General features: G+C 44.8%; 2 protein-coding genes across 2 annotated transcripts; one reads left to right on the forward strand and one right to left on the reverse strand.

Moving 5' to 3' along the window:
* Positions 1–727: 727 nt before the first annotated feature.
* On the reverse strand, positions 728–8,814 carry rnls (renalase, FAD-dependent amine oxidase). Its single transcript, XM_033984887.2, has 7 exons — positions 8,510–8,814; positions 5,267–5,366; positions 4,157–4,299; positions 3,620–3,778; positions 1,805–1,978; positions 1,264–1,439; positions 728–1,060 (listed from the first exon to the last, which is right to left on the reverse strand). The coding sequence occupies exons 1-7, from the start codon at positions 8,625–8,627 to the stop codon at positions 896–898; spliced, it is 1,035 nt and encodes a 344-aa protein (XP_033840778.1). The 5' UTR covers positions 8,628–8,814; the 3' UTR covers positions 728–895.
* A 253-nt stretch (positions 8,815–9,067) lies between these two features.
* Positions 9,068–18,169, forward strand: lipf (lipase, gastric). The gene is made up of 11 exons (XM_033984889.2): positions 9,068–9,131; positions 10,896–10,996; positions 12,019–12,133; positions 12,648–12,834; positions 13,891–14,000; positions 14,122–14,258; positions 14,391–14,531; positions 14,862–14,933; positions 15,035–15,103; positions 15,235–15,345; positions 17,503–18,169. Exons 2-11 carry the CDS (start codon positions 10,898–10,900, stop codon positions 17,620–17,622), a joined length of 1,161 nt encoding a protein of 386 aa, XP_033840780.1. The 5' UTR covers positions 9,068–9,131; positions 10,896–10,897; the 3' UTR covers positions 17,623–18,169.
* Positions 18,170–18,837: the final 668 nt, after the last annotated feature.

Below are 18,837 nucleotides of genomic sequence, written 5' to 3' on the forward strand. Positions count from 1 at the left end.
AGGTCCCCAACTAGGATTAAACCAGGACTGAAACCAGGTCTCAACCAGGACTGAACCAGGACTAAACCAGGTCTAAACCAGAACTAAACAAGGACCAAGTTATGTGTAAACCAGGAAAAATCCCTTCCTGTTACTAGGGCTATAATCAGGACTGAACCAGGACTAAATCAGGAATACAGCAGCTGTCAACTAGGACTGAGCCAGGTCTAAACCAGAACTAAACCTGGACTGAACCAGAGCCAAACCAGGACGATATGTGTAAACCAGGAATAACCCATCCCTGTGACTAGGGCTGGAATCAGGAGTGAACCAGGACTAAATTAGGAATAAATTAGGACTGAACCAGGACTGAACCAGCCTCAACCAGAGCTGAACCATGACTCAACACACATCACCAAAACACCAAATCCATTTCCCAGATGAAAAGGACTTGGGGCGTCCTGTCATGTGTCACGTGTCCCGGTCCCGCCAAAATAAAGCTCCTGTCTGCACCTCTTATTCTGAAGGAACAGGTTGTGCGATGTTGAAGTCATTTTTAAATCTCATTTTTCGATTTTCAGATCAAACGTCTCTTATTTCAAAATCTGTGGCCTTTGTTTTTCTGTTAAATCTGAATCATGACATCACTGTTTTTATAAAGAAATGAGCTGTTTAAGTCAATAAAGATTTACAAACATCCAATGTGAGTCAGATGCCCTCCCTGTGTGTGAACAGATCAGAGGAAGATGAGACTTGGATAAATCTTTATTTCAGATGTGTGTTAGCAGAAAAAGACACTGAAGAGTAGCACCACGTTTAGTCCCGGGTGTAGTGCTCTGAGGCAGGTGGGACAGAGGGACATGTCTGGGGAGTGGGAGAGCGGGACAGTTTTTGTGTGAGCGTTGTCGGCGCGCGCTCAGTGTGACGGCGGCAGTCTCTGTGTGAGCGAACTCAGCAGGCTCAGGGCGGACTCGGCGCAGCCATCGAAGTTTGAGTGAGTGAACGCATCTCCGCCCAAAAGGAGGAGCGGCTGATCCAAAACCGTCATGTGACCTGGACAATCGGGAACTGAGGTGAGCACCTGAAGAGGAAAGAGGGGAGGAAAGGGGGGGAAAGAAGGAGGCGTGAGGAAGGAGAAGTGAAAGACAAGATCAGAAGGACTCAAACACACCCAGGAGATCAAGAGATAACCACAAAATAAAATACATCAGGTCATTATGTACTGTATGTGTATGAGAGGGAGGTGTCTGGGGTGAGGGAGGAAGCGTCTGGGGAGGTTCTGACCTGGGAGAACCTCCACTTGTGCGTCTTGATGCTGATTGGCTGAGGCAGCTGTGGGAGGAGTCTCTGCAGCTCGTCCAAGATCAGGGTCTGGACGTGGGCCGGGTCTGAGTCCACGTATTTGGACCCAAACGAGACGCTGGTGTGGACCACGAGACTGGGACCAAGGTCTGAGAGGTCTGAGGAGAAAGACCAGGACAGGACCAGGATTGGACCAGGATTGAACCAGGACTGAACCAGGACTGAACCAGGACTAAGCCAGGACTAAGTCTGGGTTAAAGCAGGACTAAAGCGGGACTAAAGCGGGACTAAAGCGGGACTAAAGCAGGACTAAAGCAGGACTGAACCAGGACTGAACCAGGACTAAACCAGGACTAAACCAGGACTGAACCAGGACTGAACCAGGACTGAACCAGGACTAAACCAGGACTAAACCAAGAGTGAACCAGGACTAAACCAGGACTGAACCAGGACTGAACCAAGACTGAACCAGGACTGAACCAGGACTAAACCAAGAGTGAACCAGGACTAAACCAGGACTTACCTGTGCCGCGTTTCTGGTGCTCTACAGAGATGTATCTGATGCAGTGGTTGTCGGAGACGTACTTAAGGCCGTAGTCCAGGCCTAGACCCGGGTTTTTGGAGAAGAACAGCACCAGAGCGAACCGGGACGAGTACTGGACCTGAGAGAGGAGCGCCACCTGCTGCTCGGACAGTACTGTGCACAGACAAGACGTCAGAGTTAGAAGTACTACAGCTACTACTACTGCTACTATCACTACTACTACTTCCTTCTCATTGACCCTCTGAAGTTGTATTTAAAGTGTTTTGTGCATTTATAACAGACATAAGTGCAATAGGAAAGTAAGTGGACATGTATTTACTTACTTCTACTACTACTACAACTACTATGTATTGTTGCAATACTGTAGTAGTGAGGGAGCAAGTGACATTTAATTCTGATTTGATTTTAGAAGCTGGAAATATGGGTCATATCCCTGGTCTAGTCATGGCTCAGATCTTGGTCCTGGTCTAGTCCTTGGTCCAGTAGATGTTCAGTCCTGGTCTAGTCCTGGTCTTGTTCTGGTCCTGGCCTGGTCTAGTCCTGGTCCGATCCAGGTCTCGTCCAGGTCTCGTCCTGGTCTCGTCCAGGTCTCGTCCTGGTCTCGTCCTGGTCTCGTCCTGGTCTCGTCCTGGTCTCGTCCTGGTCTCGTCCTGGTCTCGTCCTGGTCCTGTCCTGGTCCTGTCCTGGTCCTGGTCCTGGTCCTGTCCTGGCCTAGTCGTGGTTCAGTTCTGGTTCAGTCCTGGTTCAGTCCTGGTTCAACCCAGGATCAGTCCTGTTCAGATCTCATTTCTGGTCTTGAGGGAGAGTTGATGAATCTAAAAATAAACCCACAGGAAATGGGTGCTGTCTCGTCTCATCCAATCAGATCGCTCCGTCACACACACCTCACTCTCAGCCAATCGGAGCGCAGCATTGTGACATCATCAGGGGTTCCCAAACGGAGGCCCGGGTCGTGGTGGTGGGCGTCTCTGCAGTAAATGCGTTTTCATAAAGATACTTCTGTCCAGGGATTTGACTTTACGTCAAAACCCTGGACAGAAGTGGTTGTAGTAGTAGAAGCAGTTACATAATACAGCAGTGGAATAGTCTGGTTTAGTCCTGATTTAGTCCTGATTTAGTCCTGCTCTAGTCCTGCTCTAGTCCTGCTCTAGTCCTGCTCTAGTCCTGCTCTAGTCCTGCTCTAGTCCTGCTCTAGTCCTGCTCTAGTCCTGCTTTAGTCCTGCTTTAGTCCTGCTTTAGTCCTGGTCCAGGTCTGAGTCATGATCTCATTTCATTTCGTCAAAGTGTGGGTAAACAGTGCTCTCTGCTGGTCATGTTCTCACACTGCAGGTTTCAGCAACTGAACCGGGACTAAAGCAGGACTAAAGCAGGACTAAAGCAGGACTAAAGCAGGACTAAAGCAGGACTAAAGCAGGACTAAACAGGACTAAACAGGACTAAACAGGACTAAAGCAGGACTAAAGCAGGACTAAAGCAGGACTAAAGCAGGACTAAAGCAGGACTAAAGCAGGACTAAAGCAGGATTAAAACAGGACTAAAACAGGACTGAACCAGGACTAAAGTAAGACTAAAGCTGGACTAAAAAAGGACTAAAGCAGGACTAGAGCAAGACTAAAGCAGGACTAAAGCAGGATTAAAGCAGGTCTGAAATAGGGTTTAAACTAGGATTGAACCAGGTCTATACCAGGACTAAACCAGGACTAAACCAGGACTAAACCAGGACTAAACCAGGACTAAACCAGGACTAAACCAGGACTAAACCAGGACTAAACCAGGTCTTGTGTTATTCCTCACAGCGGCTGACGTCTCCTCGGAGCTGCAGGATTTGGGGCACAGGCATCGTCAGGACAACGGCGTCGAAGGACTCGCTCTGACCCTCAGAGAACTCCACCTCCCACAACGCACCGCGGCGTGACACTGAGGTCACGTGACGCTGCAGCTGCACCTCCGCCTCTGGACACACACACACACACAGATCTGGTTATGAGAAGTTTATTTTAGAACATTTGTAAAATAAATAAAATGTGACTATTATTCCCTAATTAGAATCATCTTTAAAATTATACAATTTTAGGGAAACTACTGTAACTTTTATGTGAACCCGTTTAGGTTTGTTTAGGCGCTTCACCTTTGGTTCCGCCCAAACCTCAGCGCTGCTCTGTGATTGGTCCTGCCCTGAAAAATGTCAGAGAATCTATGTTGTGGCGCAAATTCATCCTTCAGTGTCTCCGGTTTAACCCTACGAACCAGATCTGAGCTAGGATCCTGGTCAAGAGACAATTTGAGGAGAGTGCCAGTTGAAGAGAGAGTACCTGATGGAGGAGAGAGTACCTGACTGTTGGAGGAAGTGTTTGACGATGTGGCTGATTCCTTTGGGGCTTATGAAGTTCTCAGACTGGTCCTTCTGCTGCAGACCCTCCACAGAGCAGCTCATGGGCACCAGAACGCCAGCGGAGATGAGCTCCTCGTACAGACTACAGGGGAAACAGAACCAGAAAGCAGAGATGAGAGAAGGTGGAGCAGGTGGAGCAGGTGGAGCAGGTGGAGCAGTTTACACCAGGGCTATTCCACTAAATGTTCTTGAAGGCCAGATTTTGTAGAGAGCTTTACCAACACAGCTCCGCAAAATTGCCGATGCAGAACTGAGCCAGCATCAAACTAGGACTAGACTAGTACCAACCGGGTCTGAACCAGGGTTAGGGTTAGAATTACACTAGGTCTAAACCAGGTCTAAACTAGAACTAACCAAATTTTGACATTTTGTAATATTTGAGCCAGATCTGATCTTAAGTTGAATAGGCCTGGTTTAGAGCGACGACGAGAGAACAGATACAAACACTCGGTAAATGTAGAATAAATAAGGGACGGGCAATATATCGATTCCAGTATCGTACAGGACGATGCCGAGACTCAATGCCGATATTTTTTGCACTGGCCCATTCTCTAAGTGCCCTTTTTAAACAGACTACGACAACTCAATCTTTACTTTAAATCTGTCACTAAACCGCTCCGTCTGCTCTCTCTGCTCTGGGCACTGCTCCATGTTAACTCACAATTTATTTATTTATTTAAATTGTATTTTTTATTTTTTTTAAATTATTATTTATTTATATATTTTTTTACTTTTTTTATTTTATTTTTTACTTTTTTATTTTATTATTTATTTTTTAATTATTTATTTTATTTATTTGTTTTTATTTATTTTATTTTATTAATTAATTTATTTTTTATTATTATTATTTATTTATTTATTTATTTGAGCTGATACCGGTATCCGATATTTGGCCTGCTACTGTGGCCGATAACTGATATTTGCCTTTGTGGATCTTCAGTTTTTAAAATCCAAATCAAGGCCCCACAAATTTATTATTTATTAAGTAAAGGTAATTTTCTTAACGTTTCACTTTTGTAAAAATAATGAACATGTTTCTGTGGACAGACCTGTGGTGCTTCTTTTTGTAAAACTCTGTGGCTGTGACGTACTGAGCCCCGATGTCTGCGGCCACGCACTCTGAGAAACGAGACGTCGACATGCGGCCTCCTAAAGAGAGAGAGGGGGGGAGAGAGAGAGGGGAGGAGGAGGAGAGAGGGAGAGAGAGAGGGAGAGAGGAGGAGAGGGAGAGAGAGGGGGGGAGAGGAGGAGAGAGAGAGGGAGAGAGAGAGGGAGAGAGGGGAGAGGAGGAGGGGGAGAGGAGGAGAGAGAGAGAGGGAGAGAGGGGGGGGAGAGAGGGGGAGAGAGAGAGAGAGGGAGAGAGGGGGGGAGAGAGGAGGAGAGAGAGAGAGAGGGAGAGAGGGGGGGAGAGAGGGGGAGAGAGAGAGAGAGAGAGAGAGAGGGGGGAGAGGAGGAGGCGGAGAGAGGGGGAGAGGGGGAGAGGAGGAGAGGGGAGAGGAGAAGAGGGGGGAGGAAGAGGAGAGAGGGAGAGAGAGGGGGGGAGGGGGCGCAGGGGGAGAGAGGGGGAGAGGAAGAGAGGGAGCGAGGGGAGAGAGGAAGAGAGGGAGCGAGGAAGAGAGGGAGAGAGGAAGACAGGAAAAGAGGGGGGAGAGAGGAAGTGAGGAACAGAGAGAGGGAGGGAGAGAGAGCGAGAGAGGGAGAGAGGAAGAGAAGGGAAGAGGAAGAGAGGGAGATGGGGGAGAGGGAGAGAGGAAGACAGGAAGAGAGGGGGTAGAGGAGGAGAAAGGGAGAGGAGGTGGAGAGGGAGAAGGGCAGGAGGAGGGAGAGAGGAAGGAACGGGAGAATGGGAGAGGGGGAGGAGGGGGACAGGGGGAGAGGGGGAGGAGGGCGAGAGAGGGGGGAGAGACAGAGGCGGTGATAAAGAAAGAATGAGAGAAATAAGGGAGGAGAGGAGGAAACAGAGCAGGAGGATCAGGCCAGAGGCAGAGGAGGTGATAAACAAAGAGTGAGAGAAAGAAAAAAAGAGAGGAGGAAACAGAAGGGAAAGAGAACAGACCAGAGGAGAGAAAGAGAGAGAGGGAGAGAGAAACCAGAGAGAAGGAGAGAGGGAAAGAAAGAGAGGAGATATGATTCAAATATTATTCCTCATTTTGTCTTTTTCTGTCCCACTGCAGCTGGAGCCTGAGGAAGATCCTGATCCACTTTTAACATTTAAGTTTTGACTTGGACTCGAGTCTGACCTGAGTCTGGATTTTGAGGAGTGAGACTTAATAAAATGGACCAAGACTCAGGACTTGACTTGGACCTGAACTCTGAGACTTGATGCTTCTCCTCAGAATAAAACTCTCTCCTCTTTAAAACTGATTTAGAGGGACTGGAGCATGTCCCACTTCTCCTCAAAAATACAAACTGTGTTCTGTAACTTGACATAATAATAATAATAATAATAATAATAATAATAATAATAATAATAATAATAATAATAATGTATTGACACCAGACGTTTACATACACTATATAAAAAGACACATGTTTTTTTCTCACTGTCTGACAAAAAATTAGACTAAACTTTTCCTGTTTTAGGTCAGTTAGGATTAACTAAATAATTTCTATTTGCTAAATGCCAGAATAATACGAGTTAATTATAGACACACCTGTGGATGTATCTGAAGACACACCTGAAACACGCTGCTTCTTTGTGCAACATCATGGGAAAGTCAAAAGAAATCAGCCAAAATATCAGGAAGAGAATTATGGACTTGAACACGTCTGATTCATCCTCTGGTGTAGCTTCCAGATGCTGATGGTTCCACGTTCATCTGTTCAAACAATTATATGCAACAATAAACACCATGAGACTGTCCAGCATCACACCGCTCAGGAAGGAGACGAGTTCTGTCCCCGAGATGAACGAGCTTTGGTCTGAAATGTGCAGATTAACCCAAGAACAAAAGCAAAAGACCTTGTGAAGCTGCTGCTGAAGTTGGTGAGAGTGTGTCATTATCCACAGTGAAACAAGGACTGAACCGACATGGACTGAAAGGACACTCTGCAAGAAGAAGACATTTCTCCAAAAGAAACAACAAAAACAGATTACAGTTTGCAAATTCATGCAGGGATGAAGACTTAGATTTTTGGAGGCTTGGCCATGTTTGGTCATAATGAGTATCGTTAACTTTGGAAAAAGGGGGAAGCTTGCAAGCCTGAGAACACCATCCCAGCTGTGAAATATGGGGGTGGCAGCATCATGTTGTGGGGCAGTTTTGCTGCAGGAGGGACTGATGTACTTCACAAAATAGATGCATCATGAGGAAAGAACAATATGTGGAAATACTGAAGGAACATCTCAAGAAATCAGACAGGAAGTTAAAGCTTGGGCTCAAATGTGTCTTCCAGATGGACAATGACCTGAAGCATACTGTCAAACTGGTGACAAAGTGGCTTAAGGATAACAAAATCAATGTTTTGGAGTGGCCATCACATCAATTCTATTGAAAATTTATGGGCAGGCTTAAAAAGGCATGTGCGAGCTAAGCATCCTACAAACTTGAGTCAGTTACACCAGTTCTGTTTGGAGGAATGGGCCAAAATTCCTGTCAACAATCGTGAGAAGCTTGTGGAAGGAAATCCAAAACATTTGACCCAAGTCATACAGTTTAAAAGGCAATGGGACCAAATACTAATGAAATGTATGTACTTCTGACTTTGAAGAAAGTCATGGAAAAATGCCTAACAAAATCCTTCTCTCATTATTCTGGCATTTACCAAATAGAAATAATGTTGGTAATCCTAATTGAACTAAAACAAGAAATGTTTAGTCTGATTTCATGTCAGACAGTGAAAAAAGCATGCGTCTTTTTTATATAGTGTATGTAAACGTCTGGTTTCAGCTGTATATGTCTATGGTGGAATGTCCAGCAGTTACCACAATGACACATCAGCAAACACTGACAAAAAAGTATTAAGACACCTCAGATTTAAATTGAACTCAAGTAAGAAAGCTTTAGACAGAGCAGTGTCTGCAGTTAGCATCGCACCCCTAGGGAATGTTGATGACATGAGCTGCAAACTATCAATGAAGGATTCTAACAGTGCACAGGACCTGGTCTGGACCTGGACTGGTCTTAGGTTTGGACTCACAAAAACAGGACAGTCCCTCTCCAGTAACATGCAACTATTTACATCATATGTGCTGCGCATGCGCAGACTGCTCAGTGCCTCGTTCACCTCACCTGACCCCTGTCCCCCTCTGTCCGTCTCACCTGTGTCCCCACGCACGCACGCGCACTCACCTGTCCCGCGGGCCTTGTCCCACACCTGGATGTGCACGCGGTTCTGCAGCGCGCGCTTCAACAGGCATGCGCAAAGGCTCCCGGTGAGTCCGGCCCCGACGATCAGCACGCGCAGCATTCTGGACGGAAGTGGGGCCGAACCAGGCGCGGGGTTAGTCCTGGGTCAGACCTGGTTTTTGGGGGGTTCTGGGGCTGGTTCTGGGGCTGGTTCTGGGGCTGGTTCTGAGGCGGGTCTGGTCGGTGCCCGCTGAGGTTATGAGAACTCGGTGATCTGAGACCCACCGTGAAACAGCCCCGGAGCGCGCGAGGATCCTGCGGGACTGTCACATTAAAACCACCGGACGAGTCAAGAGCTAAAGTCTCCACACAATGTACTTTATAATAAAACCTTTACTGTGATGAACTCATACGAAATATCACTTTAAATAGTTTAAATGAATGTAGTTTCTTTATTTTATCACATTTCATTTCCAAATACTAAACCTGATCTACAGCAGCTTTACAGTCCACCAGAGTTTGACCAATCACAGAGCGCGGAGGCCATGACGTCACGGCGGTTTTTCAATTTTGTTCCGGGTTCCTGCCTGATCCGTGTCACAGGGCAAAGAGCGGAGTGACGCCGGTGAGTTTCTCACACAGAAAAAAACACTCTAATCTCTGTCAAATATATGATTTCTCTGTATATAACCTGCCCAGAGAAAGTTAGAGCGGATTTAGATTAAAATTTAAAGGGATGCCACGTGGAGATAACGTTTAAAAGTGATTTTAAAGTCAGATTAAAAGTCCAAAACAAACCGCTAGCACTATATGGCAATAATACACGGATTATTTGCACAAATTCTTTATGAAAATGTGTAAATTTGCGCTGTAAATCCGGACAAACGCATAACTCGTGTGTGAGGACATGTCATTAATGTTAAAGTTTTTATTTTAGTCCAAAAAACTCCAAAGTACATGGAGTTCTGTGGCGTAAGGACGAAGTTATAATAATGAGGTGATTTCAGATGAAACTGTTTGATTAGCAGAATTTAGTGAGAAATCTGTGTAGTTTTTTTTTTATTCTAAAGTAAAGACAGACTCTGGAACAATGTAAAACGTGACAGACTCAGGTTTAAACGAGGCTGTGCTCAGTGTTTAAACAGTTTATCTGTACTAAGTTCTTTTAAGGTGACACATTACAAGCAAAACCATATTTTTTTTCTTTATTTTTTCTGGATTTTTTTCCTCTTTTTGGTCTCTTACCATATAATCTTTCACGTGGAAACAACACAATCATCCACTGCATTAAAAGGTGTTTTAATATGTATTTTATATGGGACATTTTAACTTCTAAGGCTGTTTTCTTCTAATGCATTTTTCTCATGTAGACATAAGGATCAGCCCTTAAAGTAGCACCAAGAGACACCAAACTTTACATTCTTGTACTTAAAACGATTGTGATGAATTGTACAGAGGGATTTTTTTGATATCTAATTCCAACTCTGATTTATTCAAGTTTTAACTCCAAAAAAATGAGGCAAAACTTGAATTTTTATGTGAGAGTTAACTTCATTTTACTCAAATACTGAATAAAACATCTAAAACCCCCTCTTTATATTTTTTGTATCTAATGTGACAACAAAATGAGGCAAAATAATGACACACCATTGGCCGTTTTAACATAAAATACCTTATGTTTTACATGAAAACTTAACACGATGAAAAACTTGTAATACATTTGTTTTCTTGCACTGATAAAAGTAAAGTACAGGAGAAGTTTTGTATTGATATGTCTGAATTTATTATTTTTTCCTATTCACGCTTGGGTGAGAAAAGGGTTAAAAACATAAACGCTGCTCGTACTATGACAGAAAACTCTTTGTCTCTTAACTATAACACTTAAGTAGCTTGTAATTTATTTCAATTTTTCCTTTGTCAGACGCTCCGTGACAGACTTAAGGTTTTAAACTTTCACTTCTGCAAAAAACTGACCAATATTTATTTTTAGAATCAATTGAACTTTGATATTTCACGCGACTCTGACTCATGATTTCATATTTTTATGTGAATGATGCACTAATCTCTGCCCTGATGCTCTATTAAAATCCATGTCTTTAATAATTGATCCTTTGCAGTGACATCATGTTGAGGGTGTTCTACATGCATGTCTGTGGTGGAATGTTCAGCAGCTACCACGGTGACACAAAGTGCACGCTAGCAAACGTTGACAAGGAAGTTTTAAAAAGTTTTAACAAAGCTCAGATTAAAGTGTAATTTGAGTAACAGAAGTTTAGACAGAGCAGTGCCCACAGTTAGCATCACAGTCCCAGGGAATGTGGATCAGCTGCAGTGTCGTGTATAAAGGTCATAATCAGAGGCTCATAACTGTCCCGGTGCTTCGCTGCAGAGATGAAGCTCCTGAGTCTGGCCTGGTTCTTCCTCTGTGTCTCTCTGAGCCTCTGCATCAGACCTGCCCCTCCTCTGGACCCCGAAGTCCACATGAACATTGTGAGTCCTGTTCAGTCCTGCTCTAGACCTGGTTCAGTCCTGATTTTAGTCCTGGATCAGTCCTGATTTTAGTTCTGTTTTAGTTCTGTTTTAGTCCTGGATTTAGTCCTGGTTTTTGTCCTGGTTTTAATCCTAGTTTTAGTCCGAGTCCCGGCCCAGTCCCGGCCCAGTCCCGGCCCAGTCCCGGCCCAGTCCCGGCCCAGTCCCGGCCCAGTCCCGGCCCAGTCCCGGCCCAGTCCCGGCCCAGTCCCGGCCCAGTCCCGGCCCAGTCCCGTTTTAGTCCTGTTTTAGTCCTGTTTTAGTCCTGTTTCAGTCCATGTCTAATCTATATTCACTCAAACCAAATAGAATCTCTCTCCAAAGAATATTTCTGTTTTTTGAGGTGAACCGAGTCAAATCCAGATTAGGTCCAGACCAGAACCGGGACGAGGACTGGACCAGGACCCGGGTCTTGTGACAGGACCTGAGGCACTTTATTGGAGCACGTCTCCAACCACAAAGTTTAGACTGTAAATGTGTTAAACAGTAAAGACTGAACCCTCCCCCTTCGTTTTGAGCCTAAATTAACTACTGTAAAAATATATTAGTTAATGTAAATCTAACCCCAGATACAGGATATTACTTCAATTTTATTCCAGGTACAAAATCTATTCAGAATTTTCAGTCCTGCCCCCTTCCCAGTCTGCTGTGGTAAATTTTCCCGTAGACTTTTCAAACATTTCAAATATTAAGCGTTCAAGGGCGTCGCAGAGGCTAACATGCTAACTAATATCCATAACAGTTTGTTTTAAGCCCAAAAAGCACATTTAAAACACAAGATTCTGTGAAATGCTTTAATAACTCAGCGGTTTATAAAGTCTCAGAAACAGATTTGTGTGAATTTGTCCTGATTAGCCCTGAGCTTTCACACTTTTAGAATACATTTTTGGGAAAGTCTATGGGAAAAATGAATAGGAAACTTCCATAAGTGTAAAACTCCCTTTTTAAAATGTTATTACAGTCATGTTGTGCGTTTGTCTCAGTCTGAGATCATAGGGAGGTGGGGTTTTCCGTCGGAGGAACACGAGGTGCAGACGGAGGACGGGTACATCCTCACCCTGAACCGCATCCCTCACTCCACCGGGGGGCGCACTGGAGGTGAGCCACGATACTGACCAGTCACAGCACTTTAATCTGAACAATTCAAGGTCCAGGTTTAGCCCTGAATCGGACTTGTTTTAGACCTGTTTTAGACCTGGTTCACACCTGGATTAGACCTGGTTTAGTCCTTGTTCAGTTCTGGTTTAGACCTTGTTCAGTCCTGGTTTAGTCCTGGTTTAGTCCTTGTTCAGTCCTGGTTTAGTTCTGGTTCAAACCCTATTTCAGACCTGGTTCAGTTCCGGTTTAGTCCTGGTTCACACTTGTTTCATACTCGCTTCAGATCCGGCTTAGTCTTGGTTTAGTCCTGGTTTAAACATGTTTCATTCTCGGTTCAGGCCTGGTTCAGGCCTGGTTCAGGCCTGGTTCAGGCCTGGTTCAGGCCTGGTTCAGGCCTCTTTCAGACCTGGTTTAGTCCTTGTTTAGTCTTGGTTTAGTCCTTGTTTAGTCTTGGTTCAGACCTGGTTCAGGCCTGGTTCAGGCCTGGTTCAGACCTGGTTTTCCTCTCTTGCAGTTGTCCTCTTGCAGCACGGGCTCTTGGCTGCTGGGAGTAACTGGATCACAAACCCTCCAGACTCGGCTCTGGGGTTCTTTTTGTCTCAGAGCGGGTTTGACGTTTGGTTGTCCAACAGCCGAGGCAACACCTGGTCCAGAAAACACGCGAGCCTAGACCCAAAGCAAAACGAGTACTGGGCCTTCAGGTACGTAAAACAAACGCACCCAAAACCACATGCAACAATAACCAAACACAAACCAGACCAGAGCAGGACCAGTATTGGGCTTTCAGGTGTGACAATTGAATGCACCCAAAACAAAACACACCCAAAGCCTGTCCCTAAACCAGAGCATGACCCGACGCAGGAGCAGAACTCGGCCTTCAGGTACAACAAACAAATACCCAAATCCAAACGCACCCTAAACCAAATGTACCCCAAAGCCAAACATGCCCAAAAGCAGAGCAGGGTCAGTACTGGGCCTTCAGGTACGATAAACAAACACACCCAAAACCAAACGCACACTAAATCAAACATGCCCAAAACCTATTTCAAAACCAGACCAGTACCCAGAGCAGGAGCAGCACTGGGTCCTCAGGTACGATAATCAAACGCAATCTGAAACAAACGCACCCCAAAACCAAACGCACTCGAAAACCAAACACACCCTATATCAAACATGCCCAAAACCCAACGCCGGCGAAAATCAAACCTACTCCAAAACGAAACGCACCATAAAACTAAACTTACCCCAAAACAAAACACACCCAAAAACCAAACACACCCCAAAACCAGACCAGGACACGGCGCAGGACCAGTACTTGACCTTCAGTGACGCAAACCAAATGTTTCCAAAACCAAAAAAAAGTTGATATTCACCTGCTCTACATGATCCTGGTATTTTTATTTCACTATTGTGTCCATTACTCCAAGTATATACATTAATAACAGACAAATCAGGCTCTTTGGCTCTTTGGTTGCTATGATACTTTGGGTAGTATGACTATGACTCTTAGTCCTCTACTTTATACAGTCTATGATCACCACATGATGACATCACAAGGTGGAACAGAGTGTTTTGTGTTTGAGAGAAGAGCTCAGCCTAAATATGCAGCGTTTGTGTGTTTACACATGTGAGAATGAAACAAAAAAACACAACTCCAGGTCTGTTTGTGATGAGGAAACAACATTAGAACAGATCAGAACGTAGAGTAATACAGGCCCTTTTAATGCATTATTATGTAACTTTAACGTGTGTTTCAGTCACGATGAGATGGCTCTACAGGACCTGCCTGCCGTCATAAACTACATCCTCAACGTCACACAGCAAGAGCAGCTCTACTACATCGGACACTCCCAGGGGACTACTATCGGTCAGCCGCCCTCTCCCCCAGACACCTCCTCCTGCGCTCCCACTCCCCAGACACTTCCCTCTTTTCTCCCACTTCGCACCTTTGCTTGGATTTTCTGTAACGTTATCCATGTTTTCCGCAGGTTTCATGGCGTTCTCCTCCCTCCCCTCCATCGCGGCGAAAGTCAAGCTCTTTGTGGCGTTGGCGCCGGTCGCCACGGTGATGTTCACCCAGAGTCCCATGACCAAACTGTCCATTCTGCCAGAGTTCGTTACCTGGGTCTGACTTTAACGCACTCAAACTTGAACTCACTTCAATAAGTTTATGCATTGTGCATTGTTATGTTTTTTTAAAGAGGACGTATTTCACAAAATCGACTGCCGTGTTAAATCGGAGCTGTGTTTTTGTCAGGAGGTGTTCGGGAGACGGGCCTTTCTGCCTCAGAGTCACTACATCGAGTGGTTTGCTGAACACGTGTGCACCAAACACAGCGCCCTCTGCGGGAACCTGTTCTTTGTGCTGTGCGGCTTCAACGAGTACAACCTCAATATGGTAAAAAAAATATTACTACTACTACTACAATGCCTACAAAGTACTGTAGTGCTCCCATACTATTGCTACTTCTACTACTGCTACAACTACTACAACCTCAATATGGTAAAACAATACTACAATAGTATTAATACTACAATGTCAACATGGTAAAAGTACTGTAATGCTCCCATACTATTGCTACTTCTACTGCTGCTACAACTACTACAACCTCAATATGGTAAGAATACTAGTACTAATACTACTGCTTCTACTACTACCTCTGTTGGTCTGGTTCGGTCCCGGTGTAGTCCCGGTTTAGTCCTGGTTCTGAACAGTTTTTTCTTCCAGACTCGGACTCCGGTCTACACCACTCATTGTCCTGCAGGAACCTCAGTGCAGAACATGGTGCACTGGGCTCAGGTCAGTATGTCAGATGCCCTCCCCGTGTGTCAGATGCCCTCCCCGTGTGTCAGATGCCCTCCCCGTGTGTCAGATGCCCTCCCATCCTGTTTCTTTTCCAGGCGGTGAAAGGAGGGAAACTCAGTGCTTTCGACTATGGAGACAAAGAAAACATGAAGCACTACAACCAGGTCTGACCTCCTCTGACCCTCTGCTCCTCTGACCCTGTCCTCCTCTCTTCCTCTGCCCTCTGACCATCTCCTCTGCTCCTCTGACCCTGTCCTCCTCTGACCCTCTGCTCCTCTGACCCTCTCCTCCTCAGTCTACTCCTCCAGACTATGATGTGAGGAAGATGAAGGTTCCCACAGCTTTGTTCACTGGAGGTCATGATACTTTGGCCGATCCCAAAGATGTGGCTCTGCTCATCCCACAGGTCAGTACTACAAATACTACAAATACTACTACTAGTACTACTAATACTGCTACTGGAGTCATTGTTTTTAAAGAAATCTCCAAACTTTGCTCCATAAACTTCTCATATTGACATTGACAGTTTTTGTTTCATGTGAATAGGCCGAGTAATGACAGATATTAACCATTAAACCAGGTCAACAAATCTGTAATCTGAGAATTCTGACAAAGATCCAGTCCCTCCACACAGTTTAGGACCGTCTTAGTGTCCTGATTAGTGTCCAAAGTGTGTTATACATAAATTATTTAGACTCAAAATGAGACATACCATTCCTCCATACGCTGCAGCTGTGGTACACTGCTCTTCTTTTGGCCTCAAGCGCAAAAATCATAGTTTTTTCTGCAGTGACAAAAGTCTGTTTAGGCTTCGATGGAGGCCCAGACGTCGTGCACCTCCTCCTGAGCACAGGCGTCACGGTGCTGGACCTCTTCTACACGGCACGGGACAGAATCCTCATGTATTTATGAACTTTTGGCCGTAGCAGGAGTGTGTGTCTGTCACTCAGTCATGGTGATATAAAGCCACCCTCTCCTCTCCACCTGCACCTTCTCCTCAAACCCGTCATTCGCGTGTTTTTCATAAAGCACTGGGACTCAGCACCTCCTCGTACTGGACAGACGACCGAGACGCCGACTGTCTGAGCCGTACGAGTTTAGCTCATGTTTTAAAACACACTGAAGTCCATAATCGTGCATAGTGTGTGAGTGCGAGACGATTTATGACTGAACCGTTATATACAGTCCATGGCGGGGGGGTAAGAGTAAATCTTGTTCAATTTACCTTTCCCTCGTAATGCCAACATTTCTCCAAAAGATGGAGCACTTCAGCTACATCAACCTTGTTTGCGTTATTAGTCTCTTAAGCTCATTTTGGCAGAAGGACTGAAAAAAGTTAATCAAAGAAAAGTGGATACTACGGAGCCCCGCATAGGACATTCGCGAAATATAATAACGCGTGGCCAAGAGATATTATCTCTAATATTATATATTGAGGTAACGACTTAATTATCACGAGGGAACGAGATATTTTCTTGAGGGAATGAGATAATTATCATGAGGGAACAACTTAAGACATGTGCAGATATCTTCATTGTAGCTCATCCCCAGCATAAAATAATGCTTGATTTTGAGGTCCCGACTGTCCCGACTGTCCCGATCCATCGCATACAAGCCTCTCTTCCCTTCTTTTTACCATGCTTCCTTTTCTACCTGTACTTCTAGCACATGTGCGCCGCCTAGAGGTCGCCTGCTGTACCTGCTTGTCAAAAATATGTAATAATAATTTCTATACATTTATTTTCACAAGCACTACAATGACATATTAGCGACGCTCGCTTTGGACGGTTATATTCTAAGCAAAAGACATTTGATGAGTATATCTGTGCATGTCTTAATTAAGTCGTTCCCTCACGATAATTATCTCATTCCCTCAAGAAAATATCTCGTTCCCTCGTGATAATTAACTCGTTCCCTCAAGATAATATCGTGTGGGAACGTGATATTATCTCGTGGCCACGCGTTAATATTATATTTCGCAAATGTCCATAATGCTCCGTAGGATACTGAGCGCCGAGTGTTTAATATGGAGTGGACAACAAAATATTTTTGTCACTGAAGTCCGATTAAAGGTTGTGTGTCTAATATGCCAAAGAACCTGTCGCGGTTTTCAAAAAGAACGATATCAGCCGTCACTTTGCTAAACTGAACTTTACTTTTTCTGCTGTGTTAATTGATGCATTGGCAATAAAAAAAGCTCAACAAGTTGTAGATATTTTGGCACTTGATGAAACTGAATGTGAGTTTTTCTGCTGTGTTTGTTTATATATTCAGATTTTAGAATCCATTGTGGCCCGTGGGTCAAAAAGTTTGCCCATCCCTGGTCTACGGGCACGATGGATAAAAGTTTTCCTACGCAAAAGTCAAACTCCACCTATGATTACTACATATACTACTATTCTAGTGTCAGTTTCTGTTCTGTTGCATGAAGAACAGGCACAGAAACACAGGGATCGTTCTGTAGATCTTTGTCAGTTACAGCGATACAGTCTATTAAACTCCTACACCTAATAGTTTAACGCTTGTCTCTTGTGTCTTATATTTTCGTTTTTTTGTTTGTCAGATCTCAAACCTGGTTTTCCACTTGCACCTGGAGGAGTGGGAGCACCTGGACTTTATCTGGGGCCTGGATGCCAAGGACAAGATGTTTCCCTCCATCCTCAAACTACTGCAGAGCTACTGAGACCAGGGCGGGAGCGGGACCAGGGCGGGACCAGGGCGGGACCAGGGCGGGACCAGGGCGGGACCAGCGCTAGACCAGGACCAGCGCTAGACCAGGACCAGCGCTAGACCAGGACCAGCGCTAGACCAGGACCAGCGCTAGACCAGGACCAGCGCTAGACCAGGACCAGCGCTAGACCAGGACCAGAGCTAGACCAGGACCAGAGCTAGACTAGGACCAGAGCTAGACCAGGACTAGATGAGGATCCGTTTACATAAGGACAATCTGTTTTGACTGTTTTGGAGTCAGGACCAGAGCTGTACCTCTCACAAACTGTGACATCAGGATTTACCACTGTCTAATATGCCATTATTTTACGTTTATGTCCATCCGTTTGTATCAGTATTTGAATCAGAACGCCGTCTTTTTATCTGTGCACTGATCATTTAAATGTGTTTTAAATCACTGTTTTTATTGTTTTTTTGTTGTTGTTTTTTTAATCTCAAATCAAACATCTTTATGATTAAATGTTTTAAATGTTTATCTGAGTGAAATACTTCAGATGTTCAGCTGTGGGTGTCTCATCTTTTTATTCTCTAAACCAGGGACTAAACCAGGGACTAAACCAGGGACTAAACCAGGGACTAAACCAGGGACTAAACCAGGGACTAAACCAGGGACTAAACCAGGGACTAAACCAGGGACTAAACCAGGGACTAAACCAGGGACTAAACCAGGGACTAAACCAGGGACTAAACCAGGGACTAAACCAGGGACTAAACCAGGTCTACCTTAGTCAATAGTTACCTGGTTGACCTCCCTGCAGTTCTCCTGTAGATGGCGCTCTCACTCTGTAGGTCTGTCTTGCTGTGAGCAGGTGGTGAGTGTCTGTTAGGTTCCTCAGACCATGAGCAGGAGCGAGGAGTCGACTAACCTCAACATGCTAAATACTGTAGTGCTGCTACTACTACTACTGTAACTACTGCAATACTACTACTGCAATACTACTACTGCAACTACAACCTCAATGTAGTAAGAATACTTAAATACGATTGCTACTACTACTTCAATACGGTTACTACTGTGATACTACCACAGTAACCTCAACTTGGTAAGAATACTGTGATACTAGTACTACTGCAATACTGCTGCTACTACTACTTCAAAATGGTAAATACTGCAGTATTACAACTACTACTATAGTTCTATACGTGTACTATATTTGTTCTGATTCAG

The sequence above is a fragment of the Periophthalmus magnuspinnatus genome, chromosome 19 (assembly GCF_009829125.3).
Source record: "Periophthalmus magnuspinnatus isolate fPerMag1 chromosome 19, fPerMag1.2.pri, whole genome shotgun sequence".
NCBI classification, from domain to species: domain Eukaryota; kingdom Metazoa; phylum Chordata; class Actinopteri; order Gobiiformes; family Gobiidae; genus Periophthalmus; species Periophthalmus magnuspinnatus.